Source organism: Callithrix jacchus, chromosome 17 (genome assembly GCF_049354715.1).
Source record: "Callithrix jacchus isolate 240 chromosome 17, calJac240_pri, whole genome shotgun sequence".
Taxonomy (NCBI): Eukaryota; Metazoa; Chordata; class Mammalia; order Primates; family Cebidae; genus Callithrix; species Callithrix jacchus.
Window position 1 is genome coordinate 71,279,124 of NC_133518.1, and position 13,252 is coordinate 71,292,375.

At 43.5% G+C, this 13,252-nt stretch overlaps 1 protein-coding gene across 2 annotated transcripts in view; it reads left to right on the top strand.

Moving 5' to 3' along the window:
* Positions 1 to 13,252, top strand: part of CRTAP (cartilage associated protein) — a 35,045-nt gene that overhangs the window by 16,930 nt on the left and 4,863 nt on the right. Inside the window, exons 4-7 of one of the 2 annotated variants that reach the window (XM_078354504.1) lie at positions 1,413 to 1,541; positions 3,972 to 4,117; positions 5,597 to 5,680; positions 9,706 to 9,803. In XM_078354504.1, coding sequence (XP_078210630.1) covers positions 1,413 to 1,541; positions 3,972 to 4,117; positions 5,597 to 5,680; positions 9,706 to 9,803 — 457 coding nt within the window. The remainder of the gene's footprint in view (positions 1 to 1,412; positions 1,542 to 3,971; positions 4,118 to 5,596; positions 5,681 to 9,705; positions 9,804 to 13,252) is intronic. The other variant, XM_017965930.4, reaches the window with a different exon arrangement.

A 13,252-nucleotide genomic window follows, 5' to 3' on the forward strand; every position in this document is an offset into this window, starting at 1 on the left:
CTTTGGGGGCTCAACTTGGTTCCATAATCCCCCGAATAACCCTTCTTAAAGTTCTTTAACATACAGTCTAACAGGGAAGTTTTAGATGACTTTTCCCCCATTTTCCTCCCAATTACAGTGCAATGCACACGTCCTTTCACTTCAGAGCATTAGATTGTCTTCCCCTCGGAAGTTTTCAGATGCCACTTAGTGTTAGTGGAGGGTTCCTCCGCCACAGTACCTAGATTGTGGGGCCTCTCCCTAAGCTATATGCGGATCACCCCTTGCCCTGGTGGGTCCCACACTTCACTTGGAGCATACAGTCTGTGCTAAGAGACCTGTGGCCCCCACACATCACTCCCCATGTTGGTCCCTCTTGGAACCACCTCTTTCACACACTTCCCCGTTCCCAGATTCCTTAGTTGGGGTGTAGGTTTCTTCCAACTTTGTGAGCCACTCTCACGTCCTGGGTCGGAGTACTAAGTACACCCTGGTAGTTTATAGGCTCCCCCTCTGTCCTTATGGGACAGGTCCTGCCTTGAGCCCTAAATCTCACCATGATTCTGTAGCATGCTGTCCTGGAATTGTCCTGTGTCCCCTTAGGTTCTGTTGCGCTGTCAGGGAAGGGCACCAAGTCATGGGAGAGCTGATCTCCCTTCTGGGTTAAGTTCTCCCGATGGCATCTGGGGTCACATGTCTCCCCCGACCTGGGGTTCCAAGCCCATAGGCAAAGAAGACGTCTCCGCTCCTGGCTGGCTTACCAAAATGTTGCAGAAATTCAGGAGACCGTGAGACCAATGGGTTGAACAGGAGGATTTTATGTAGGTGCACCAGCTCAGCAGATTCACATCTGAAAACTGAGCACTGAACAAAGACAAAGTTTGACTTTTTTACATGAAACGCAGGAGCAGAACAAAGACAGTTTATTAAAAACAACAGGTTTACAACTTACGCTGACACATGACTTATGCCATGCAGTCCACATGGCCACTATCTAGAGCTTATCCTGCGTCCTTCAAGGATCTATTAATTCCCATCCTGTCTATTGGCACTTAGATACTTCCAAGTTTGTTCGTGTGTCATTATAAACAGTGCTTATGTTTGCCTATGTCTAAAGAAAATTTCCTAGAAGCAGACGGCTGGGTTGGAAGGTATGTGTATTTTAACCTTTGATAAATCTTGCCAAATTGTTCTCCAAAAAGTTTGTTCCTGTTTTGCTTCCACCAACAGAATTTGAGTGTTTCACTCTTCTTAATACTACGTGATGAATTTTAAAAAATGTTTGCCAATTTAATAGTTGAAATTATTTTAAGGGTGGTAGTATCTCTCACCATGTTTATTAGACATTTTAATAATCTTGGGCAAGAGGCAGAAGGAGCGTATTAAGAAAGTGATGGCTGCACTGTTCTGAAAATTTGCATGTTTTATTTCAGATCATTATATAGAAGTTCTGGAATGCAAAATACAGTGTGAAGAGAACCTCACCCCAGTTATAGGAGGCTATCCAGTCGAGAAATTTGTGGCTACCATGTATCATTACTTGCAGTTTGCCTATTATAAGTGTAAGTAATCTTCTGTGATGTCTTGGGTGAGGCACTTGGTTTTTCTAAGACTATAAAATAGAGGTATTAGCTCTTAGCTGTGGCTGTTGAGAGTTCACGGAGGTCACAGTGACAGCCCTGGTGCCATGCTTTGCACAGAAAGGGAGCGTGGCTTAGTGATTCAGGGCAGAGCCTGCAGCTACGCTGCCTGGGTCCATTTTCAGCCTCACCACTTGCTAGCTTCTCTGTGCTTTATCCTCGTCTGTGAATAGAGGTTGTACCACTAACCTCATAGGATTGTTGCGGGGACTAAATGAGTTAATAGATGTGAAATGTCTGGGGTATTCCCACACTGGCATGTAGCACACTGTGTGTTTGTTTTTGTTATTATTATTTCCCTTCCTCCTCATCGCTGGCTTTACTTTTCAGACTGTAAAGTTTCTTTTTTTCCTTTTTTTTTTTTTTTGAGACAGGATCTTGCTCTGTTGCCCAGACTAGAGTGCAGTGGTGTGATCTTGGCTCACTGCAACCTCTGCCTCCTGGGTTCAAGTGATTCTCCTTCCTCAGCCTCCTGAGTAGCTGGGATTACAGGCATGCGCCACCATGCTTGGCTAATTTTTTTTTTGTATTTTTAGTAGAGATGTGATTTCACCATGTTGGCAGGCTAACCTCAAGTCATCCACCCACTTTGGCCTGACCTCAAGTGATCCACCCACTTTGGCCTCCCAAAGTGCTGGGATTACAGGTGTGAGCCACTGCTCCTGGCCTGTTAGTTTCATTCTAGTTGGTCCTCCCTTGACCTGAAATGGGAGTTTCTCAGTCAGAATGTTCTCGTGGACAATGAGAAGGGAGTTCAGGGTTAGACTTCAGAGCCTGTGTGTTTTGGCTCCTCCTCCTCTTCCTGTACCTGACTTTGCCAAGGGCCACTTGTTTAAGTGGCAGTTCAATTCCAAGCACAGGAGAATCATTAGGGTCAGTGGCAGCAGGAACTCTTCTGCCCTAATGAAGTGCCAGGGTCTAGTGGTGGCAGGTTTCTGGCTAGAGTAGATGCCCTGGGTCGCCCCTTCACACTTGGGATTGGCTGGTCTCAGGGTGCCCTGGGAAGAGTGAGAGAGGTGATCTTGGCTTTAGCCCTCCTTTCCCACTGTGGTAATTGTGGTTTTTGTTAGGTTTCCTCTTTATCCCAGCTCCCATCCTCTTGAGGACACAGGGTAAGCCTTGCATTCTGAAGGTCAAAAAAGGGAAAAGAATATGTATTATATAAATATAAAAAGCCGTAATGCCTTCTAGCTCACTGAGCATGGCTTGGTTCTAAATGCACAAAGCTAGAACACTAGGAAGTTAGAAGTGTTCTGGACACGTCCAGGCTCTAGCAGCTCCCCTGTGCTCTGAAATTCTCACACGCCCTGAAAACCTCCCCACATATCAGAAACCGTGGGAAAGACATAAACACTGGCAGCCTGAGGCCTCTAGCTATGCTTGCTGCTTCCCAGGAAATCTTTGCCTTCTGGGATCAACAGTATGCATGAAATGTGCTTCCTGAAACTAGCTGCCTGAAACTCTGCCCCGTTTTGAATCTTTTCTAGACCGCTTACTGTACTACATTGCTTGAGGGCAGGTGGTGGTGTTTATATTTGAAGAGTAAATGCCTCTAAGGGCTGGCTTTAAAGTAGCCATGACAGGAAACCGCCACCAGGTGGCACAATGTATTCATACCCAAGCTCTGGCTACTCTGGCCAACCGCTGTTTTACAAAGGTATTTTGGTGTATATTAGAGTGGAATGTGCCAGAATAAATACCTGGGGCTTGTGTCTCATCACCTCGCCCTCCTTATCCTGCACTCGTAAGACAGATCCCAAGCCCTGCAAATTCTCTATGCTGAAGGTACTGTCATAGGTGGGCAAAACCACGCAGAGGCTGGAGGTGGGAGTTCCATCCGCAGGAGATGGCAAAAACAGGCGACTTTCCAAACCCCTCCAGCCCACAGGCTCCACCATCCTTTGGGTTTTCCAGGTCTGGTTTAGCCGTAGGGGAGCTAACCTAGGTCTGGAGACTGTGGTCCCAGCCAGATGAGACCCAGACGCTGAGGGCCTCAAATGGGAAACCTGTTTGCTGAGCGTGTCCTTGCTGTCTCCCTCAGCCCCAGGACAGTCCAGCTTTTTCCAGCTGCTTCCAGGGACCCGAGACCAGCTTGGGTCACCAGAACTGGAGGTAGAACATAGCCATTTCTCTGTAGGCGTGTGCCTAACTAGAACTAAGTTTCAAGCCTGGCCTCCAGGCTGCCGTGGAGACCCCCGTCTGTGGCCTGCCCACCCAGGGCTGCCATTGGCTCCAGGCTCTCTGGAGAACAGGCTTGTTCATATGACCTTTTTCTTAAAAGCCAATCTGGTGAGAGGAATGACAGGGCGTGGTTTGCTGATTTCTTCGTTTGTCTTTTCTTCCCCACCCCAGTGAACGACCTGAAGAACGCAGCACTCTGTGCAGTCAGCTACCTGCTCTTTGATCAGAATGACAAGGTCATGCAGCAGAACCTGGTGTATTACCAGTACCACAGGGATGCTTGGGGCCTCTCAGATGAGCACTTCCAGCCCAGACCAGTACGTCCGTGCACCACACCTTCCCTTTTCTCTTCATTCTCGCCTTCTGGAGACCACCGTGTACCTTAAGAGAAAGGGTTATTTTGGAAATAAAGAAAAACTCATTTTCTTTTCTGTAGTTTTGTGTATGTGTGTGTTTTAGCATTTTACTGCTTCCTTTTCATTTCCTAATCTGTAAAAACTCTACGAATTTCAAACATTACAAAAATATGTTACTTGGAAAGCAAAATTCTGTCATAATCCTGCACCTTCTCTTTGATTTTGTTTTGAGACAGAGTCTTGCTCTGTCACCCAGGCTGGAGTACAGTGGCATAATCTCAGCTCACTGCAACCTCCACCTCCCGGGTTCAAGTGATTCTCCTGCCTCAGCCTCCCGAATAGCTGGGATTACAGGTGTGTATCACCACACCAGGCTAATTTTTGTATTTTTAGTAGAGATGGGGTTTTGCCATATTGGCCAGGCTGGTCTCAAACTCCTGATCTGTCCACCTCAGCCTTTCAAAGTGCTGGGATTCCAGGCGTGAGCCCCCGCGCCCAGCCTGCGCCTTCTCTTTACCCCCTGCTTTAAAGGTATATATTTACTCCTATATACAGTAAGTGTTTGTGTATTTTTTTATAAAAACAAGCTCATATTTACATAGTTTTACAACTTTTTGCAACTTTCTTTGTCTTTCTAACAATTCGTCATGAATATTTCTCTATGTCACATCCATATATCTTCTTGTTTTCTTTTTTGAGACAGAGTCTTGCTCTGTTGCCCAGGCTGGAGTGCAGTGGCACAATTTTGGCTCACTGCAACCTCCGCCTCCTGGGTTCAAGTGATTCTCCTGCCTCAGCCTCCCGAGTAGCTGCTGGGATTACAGGTGCCCAACATCATGGCTGGCTAATTTTTGTATATTTAGTAGAGACAGGGTTTCGCCATGTTGGTCAGGCTGGTCTCGAACTCCTGACCTTGTGATCCGCCTACCTCAGCCTCCCAAAGTGCTGGGATTATAGGAGCTCTCGGCCCATATATCTTCTTAATTGTTATTCTTTAACAATTCCCTAGTAGGCTCTTTTGTGGATGGACCATCATTTAATTCCCTTGATAGGCAAAGTCACCACTTAGCTGTGTTGTCAGCGAACCCCATTAATTATATATTACTTTCCAAAGGTTTTTGCTAATTGATCTTTGCCCTTAACTTGTATTTTCACTGGATTTCTATATGCTTTTGGTTTTCAGTAATTCATTGTCCACTCAGGACTGGCCACTCTTTTTTAAAAAAATTGAGATATAATTTATATAGGATAGAATTTACCTTTTTCAAGTGTGTAATTCAGTGGTTGTCAGTGTATTCACAGTTGTACAACCGTTAACGCTATCTAATTTTAAACATTTTCATCACCTTAGAAAAAAATCCCATATCCTGTTCCTCCCTCCTCCCGGTTCTAAGATGAAAAGGTTGGCCATATAAACTGTTCTCTGTTGTGTCTGCACAGGAAGCAGTTCAGTTCTTCAACGTGACTACACTCCAGAAGGAGCTGTATGACTTCGCTAAGGAAAATATAATGGATGATGATGAGGTAAGTTTTCATGCTTAGCACATGTCTGTGGCTAAGAGTAAATACTACTCACATCTTTTGCTAAAATCACTGGAGGGCCAAGTCCTCCCTGAAATAAGAAACAGAAGGGGACCTTGAGAAAGACAGTTACTGTGAGTGTTTCAATGAAAGTCAGAACGCTGGCGTAGGAAAGAGCAGCTTTCTAGGAAACGCAGGAAGGAATGGCGCATTTCCTGACAGTGAAACGAGTGCGGGGCAACGCTCCAGGAATTCACAGAGTTCATTTTACCCTCATCTTTTCACTTTACATAAAAACACAGTGAATTTTTTTTTTTTGAGACAGAGTCTTGCTGTTTCCCAGGCTGGAGTGCAGTGGCGTGATCTTGGCTCACTGCAGCCTCTGCCTCCTGGGTTCAAGCGATTCTCCTGTTTCAGCCTCCTGAGTAGCTGAGATTACAGGTGTGCACCACCATGCCTGGCTAATTTTTGTATTTTTAGTAGAGATAGGGTTTCATCATGTTGGCCAGGCTGGTCCCGATCTCCTGACCTCGTCATCCATCGACCTTGGACTCCCAAGTGCTGGGATTACAGGAGGGAGCCACTGCACCCAGCCAAAACACAATGAATTTTTAATTTCTCAGCACTCTGAAGATACATGGATACTCCCACCCCTATTTTTCTACTGGATTATTGCTATTATTTTTTTCTAAACTGCATCTTTACTGTAAGCATTTTATCGTTCTCTAGAATTGCTTGAAATTCCCAATTCCGTCTTACTCAGCTGACCCCTTTTCTGACCCCTGCTCAACTGGTTATGGAGTGGTCATTTTGTGGTGGGACAGCCTGGTCACAGAAAAGCCATCGTTAGTGGTAGTATTTAGAGAGATGTGTTTGGAACAAACTGGAAAATGCTTACTGAGAAAGCCAGGGACTTGACAGCTGTTGGAGCTAGAAGAGAGCTGTGAGCTTGCTCGGGTCTGATCCCTCACTGTATAGATGAGGAGTATGGGGCCAGCAAGTTTGCTGAGCCTCCAGGTCTGCTCTTCCTATACCCTCGTCTTAGGGGAAGTACCTCTGAATAAGACATTTTCACGGAATTTGTTTTCTGTCTACAAATATGTATGGGCTGAACTCATCACTGGCATTACACAACTGAGTCTCAGTTCTTTATCTATAAAATGGGAATAGTAATACTGCCCTCCCAGGGTTGTGAGGATAAAATACTCTGTTGCATGTGGAAGTGCTTTATAAACTAGAAAGTGATGCACAAGTGTGTGTCTTGGGTTGGGTATCCTTGAAGCAGAGCCTGAGACAGGATCCCAAGATGCCACAGGGGCCATTCCATGAAGGAAGGAACACCAGCCAGATACCAACAAGGTTGGCCACTGTGGTTTGGAAAGTACAGCAAAGGCTGGGCATGGTGGCTGATGCCTATAATCTCAGCATTCGGGAGGTCAAAGCAGGTGGATTGCTTGAGTTCGGGAGTTCAAGACCAGCCTGGATAACATGGCGAAACTCCGTCTCTACAAAAAAATACACAAAAAAAATTAGCCCGGCATGATGGAGTGCACCTGTAGTCCCAGCTACTTGGGAGGCTGAAGTGGGAGAATCACCTGAGTCTTGGTGGGGAAGTTAAGGCTGATATTGTGCCACTGCCCTCCAGCCTTAGCAATTGGAATATAAGACCCTGTCTCAAAAAAAAAAAAAGGAGGAGTTGAGTTCCTAGTCATCTAGAAGCTACTATGGATATTTTGGTATATATCATTCCATTTTTTTATTATTATGGAAAAAAGTTTTACATTTGTATGTTTTAATATATATTCATTGTAAGCTCAGTTATAATTGTATCTCATGACTTTTCCACTTGATGTGAGCAGTTTCTCTTGTTATAGTTTTCTAAAACAGCTTTATTTAGCTATTATTCACATACAATACGATTCTCCTTTTTAAAGCATACAATTCAGTGGTACTTAGTACATCCACAAAATTGTGCATCCAACACTATTATTTAACTTCAGAACATTTTTGTCACCCCCAAAAGAAACTCCAGAGCCAAGTCCCTCCCGTTTCTCCTCTGGGCCAATGTTCCCACTCCTGCCTCCACCTCCAGCCCCTGGAACACTCTAATCTACTTTGTGTTTCTGTGGATTTGCCTGTTGTGGACATTTCATATAAAAGGAATCATATGGTATGTGGTCTTTCGTGACTGGGGCTTCTTTCACTGAGCATATGTTTTCAAAGTTCAGCCATGTTGAAATGTGACCTGTATTATTACTTTGTACTACTGAGTAATATTCTTCTGTGTGGTTATACCTCATTCTGTTCATCTGTTCTTCAATTGCTGGATGTTTGGGTCGTCTACTTCTTGGCTATTTTGAATAATGATGCCATGACCATTTGTGTGCAAGTTTTTGTTTGGACATAAGCTATCCAGTTTTTTATACGTAGAAGTGTATACATAGGCACTGTGTAGGCTATTTTTGCATCACTGTAAAGAAATACTGGGCTGGGTGTGGTGGCTCATGCCTGTAATCCCAGCACTTTGGGAGGCCAAGGCAGGAGGATTGCTTGAGCCCAGGAGTTCAAGACCAGCCTGAGTAACATAGTGAGACTCTGTCTCTCCAGAAAATTTAAAAAATTACCTGGGCACAGGAAGTGTGGCACCAGCATCTGCTTGGCCTCTGGTGAGGTCTCAGGAAGCTTATGGTCGTGGCAAAGGGAGCTGGCATATGTCACATGGCAAGAGCAGTGCCACACTCTTAACCAGATCTCTTGTGAACTCAGAGTGAGAACTCACTTATTATCATGAGGACAGCACCAAGACATTTATGAGACATCTGCCCCCATGACGAAAACACCTTCCACCAGGGCCCACTCCCAACATTGGGGATTACAGTTCAACATGAGATTCAGAGGGGACAAATATCCAAACCATATCAGGTACATACCTAGGATTGGAATTGCTGGGTCATATGATAGCTGTTTAACCTGTCGAGAAACTGCCAGACTGTTTTTCAAAGTGGCTGCACCATTTAGATTCCTATCAGCAGTGTCTGAGAGTTCCAATTTTGCAACAGAAAATTTAATATTGTCTTTTTTTTTTGATACGGAGTCTGGCTCTAGTCGCCTAGGCTGGAGTACAATGGCGCGATCTCAGCTCACTGCAACCTCTGCCTCCCAGGTTCAAGTGATTCGTTCTCCTGCCTCAGCCTCCCAAGTAGCTGAGATTACAGTCACCTGCCACCACACCTGGCTAATTTTTGTATTTTTAGTAGAGATGGGGTTTCACCATATTGGCCAGGCTGGTCTCGAACTCTTGACTTTGTGATCCGCCCACCTCTGCCTCCCAAAGTGCTGGGATTACAGGCGTGAGCCACTGCACCCGCCATGTTGTCTTTTTTATGAATAGCCATGCTAGCGGATGTGAAGTAGTATTTCATTGTGGGTCTGACTCGTCCTTTCTTAATGACTAATGATGCTGAGCACCTTTCCATGTGCCTATTGAGCATTTGTGTATCTTTGAAGAAACGTCTATTCAAATCTTTTGTCCACTTTAAAATTGTTGCTTATCTTTTTATTATTGTGTTGTAGAAGTTCTTTAGGTATTCTAGTTGTAAGCGCCTCTCAGATATATGAATTGTAGATATTTTCTAGCAATCCATGTGTTGTCTTTCACTTTCTAAATGGTGTCTTGAAGCACAAGTTTTCAAATTCTACGAAACACAATTTGTCTGGTTTTTCTTCTGTTGCTTTTGTTTTGCATGTCATATCTAAGAAACCGTTGCCTAATCCACGGTCACAAAGATTTCCTCCTGACTTTTACTGCTATGATTGTAGGAGTTTTAGTTGGTCTGAGTGTTGTGGGTTATTGTTAAGCTGATTTTAGTGGTTTTAACTCCTGTATTTAAATTTACAACCCATTGAAGTTAATTTTGTGTATGATGTGAGGAAGAGGTCTAGTTTCATTGTCTTGAATGTGAATATCCAGTTGTTACAGCAGTATTTGTTTTGTTGTTTTGAGACGGAGTTTCGCTCTTGTTACCCAGGCTGGAGTGCAATGGCGCAATCTTGGCTCACTGCAACCTCCGCCTCCTGGGTTCAAGCAATTCTCCTGCCTCAGTCTCCTGAGTAGCTGGGATTACAGGTATGCACCCCCATGCCCAGCTAATTTTTGTATTTTTAGTAGAGACGGGGTTTCACCATGTTGACCGGGATGATCTCGATCTTTTGACCTCGTGATCCACCCGCCTCGGCCTCCCAAAGTGCTGGGATTACAGGTGTGAGACACCGCGCCCGGCCCAACAGTATTTGTTGAAAAGACTTTTCACCATTGAATTGTCTTGGTGCTCCTGAAGGAAGTCAGTTGAGCATAAATGTGAAGGTTTCTCCCAACTCTCAGTCTATACACTCACTAGCTCTCTGTCCTTGGGTTAGTACTACACTGTCTTCATTACTGTATCTTTTTTTTTAAAAAATAAATTACATGGACTTTCAACCAAGATCAGATTATTGTAGCTTCATTTTGAAATTTGAAGTGTGAGTCCTCCACCATTGTTCTTCTTTTCCAAGATTATTTTGGCTATTTACGTCCTTTATATTTCCATATGAATTATAGGTTCAGCTTTTCAGTTTTTGCAAAAGGTGGCTGGGTCTTTTTTATAGGAATTCCACTGAACTCCTATGTCACTTTGGGTAGTACTGGCATCTTAATATTGTCTTCTGATCCATGAACCTGAGAAGTCTTTTCACTTATTTGAGTTTTCTTTAATTCCTTTCACAGTGTTTTTTTATTTTGTTATTCTTAAACATTCTATTCTTTTTAAAAAAAATTAAAATAAATTCTTTCTAACCCCCAGTTTTCAAGCATTTTATTCTTTTTGATGCTATTATCAATGAAATTGTTTTCTTATTTTCATTTTTGAGTATATTCTGAAAGAATAGAGAAATACAAAAGATTTTGTATACTGATTTTGCAAACTTGCTGAACTTATGTATTTGTGTGTGTGTGTGTGTGTGTGTGTGTGTATTATTTTTCTTGCCTAATTGTTCTAGTTAAAACCTCTAGTACTATGTTGAATAGAAGGAGAGAGAGTGGACCTGGCACAGGGGCTCGTGCCTGTAATTCCAGCACTTTGGGAGGCTGAGGCGGAAGGATCACTTGAACCCAGGAGTTTGAGACCAGCCTGGGCAATGTAACAGGAACCCATCTCTACAAAAAATAAAAAAATAAGGCTGGGTATGGTGGCTCATGCCTGTAATCTGAGCATTTTGGGAAACAGGTGGGCAGATCACCTGGGATTGGGAGTTTGAGACCAGCCTGGACAACTGGGTAAAACCTTGTCTCTACTCAAAATACAAAAACATTACCTGGGTGTGGTGGCACATGCCTGTAATCCCAGCTACTCAGGAGGCTGCGGCATGAGAATCGCAGGAGGTGGAGTTTGCAGTGAGCCGAGATCACACCACTACACTCCAGCCTGGGTGACACAGTGAGACCCTGTCTAAAAAAAAATTAGCTGAATATGATGGTGCACATCTGTAGTCCTAGCTACTCAGGAAGCTGAAGTGGGAGGATTTGTGGAGCCCAGGAGTTGGAGGGTACAGTGAGCCCTGAGCATGCCATTGCACTGTAGGCTAGGTGACCGAGCGAGACCCTGTCTTTCTGGATGAGAAAAAGAAAAAAAGACGTGGAGAGAGTGAGCATGCTTGTCTTGTGTGTCCAGTCTTTTTTTGTTTTAGAGGTGGGGTTTCACCATGTTGGCCAGGTTGGTCTCAAACTGCTGACCTCAGGTGATCCGCCCACCCGCCCTGGCCTCCCAAAGTGCTGGGATTATAAGCGTGAGTTACCGTGCCTGGCTTGTTCCCAATCTTAAAAGGAGAAAGCATACAGTCCTTCAGCATTAAATGTGAAAATATGATGTTAGCTGTGGGTTTTTTGTAGGTACCCCTTATCAGGTTGAGGAAGTTCTATTTCTAATTTGTTGATTTTTTTTTATCATGAAGTTGTGAATTTCATCAAATGCTTTTTCTGCATCTATTGAGATGGGCCCATGATTTTTGTTTCCCTTGTTAGTTAATATGTATTATAAACATGACTTTTTAGTGACTGATATTACATGATACGGATTTTTTAGGATTGTAGCCTTTTTGTAGGCCTTTAGTTGAATTCCAGCTTTTTGCTTTTACAAATAGCACAGCAGGGACTACATTGTTTACCTCTTCTCTCATAATTTTCTCAGGAAAAATTCCCAGTCATGAAATTTCTGGTCTAAGGCTGTGAACATTTTGAAGACTTCTGATGTTCAAGCACAACATATATAGAAAGAAATTCATAGATAATAGAACATGAAGAGATTTTCCGTAAGATTCAGTAAAGCTCTCTCATGTCGCAGATAAGGAAACAAACTGAGAAAGATCGAGTGGCTTGCTCATAGTCACACAGAGGGTTAGTAATCATCCAATGAACACACCAAGCTCACTGCAGGCTTTAAAATTCCTGGGATTCTTGGACTTGGCACTTTCGAGATAAAAGGACTTTGCTGAAGGTTCTGCAGTAGTTTGCTTATTAATTGAGGCTTTACAATTGTGAAAGAACTAATCCATCTCTAAAGAATGAACCATTTTCTTACTATATACCAAATTATGGCAAGTAATACCTTGAAATGAAAATATAACCAAAATCATAAAATTCTTCGTTTAATCCTTCCATTTTCCAAAGGACATAATTCGACTTTGAAACAAAGCATCAGTCCACTTGAGGGGCTGCTCTTTGTGGCATTTTTCCTCGTTGTCTTTCTGGCGTTGAAATGTGGGTAAGCCCTCCTGAGTCTACACACTGGTTCAAAAGTTTGCAGAGGTTTGTTACCGTTGCAGAAACTTTTAAAAACAGGCTGAAATAGATGCTTCAAGTTTCAGGTTCGATGGTTGTTTGCTTCAGGGAAGTCCAAAAGAAATAGAATAGAATTTGTTGGAATGATTTATTGAGGGAGTGCTCTCAGGTAGGGGTGGAGTGAGGGGCAGAGGAAGGAGCTCAACAAATACGTGGTCTCAGCTGGAGTCCAGCTTTGCCTGCTCCCACAGGGGACTCTGGAGCATGCATTGCATCATGGAGTCGTTCCTGCCTTTTCTTTTTTTTTTTTTTTTTTGTGGGAAGGGAGGAAGGGAGGGAGGGAGGAAGGGAGGAAAGGAGAGAACGGAAGGAAGGAAATCAGGCAATGAGAGAGACATTGCCGACCTGGATCTAGAGGTCTACAAGTTGATTTCTTTTCTCCTTTTTTTGAGAGAAGGAAAGAAAAAAAAGGAGTGAAGGAGAGGAAGAAAGAGGAAGAAAAAGAGGGAGAGAGAACGGAAATGTTGCTTTATTCTAAAAAAATAGGTATTAATAATGGCCAATCAATATTTCATTTAAACCTATGAGTAGGTGTGATGTGGTATTGACAAGAATGTATATTTTGTGTATTTAAAGTGGAGAGCTCTATAAATATTTATTAAGTTTACTTGTTCCGGATCTGAGTTCGAGTCCTGGATATCCTTATTAATTTTCTGTCTCATGGAGTCTAAGTCTCTATGTATCTGGGTGTTAGGATCGTTTGC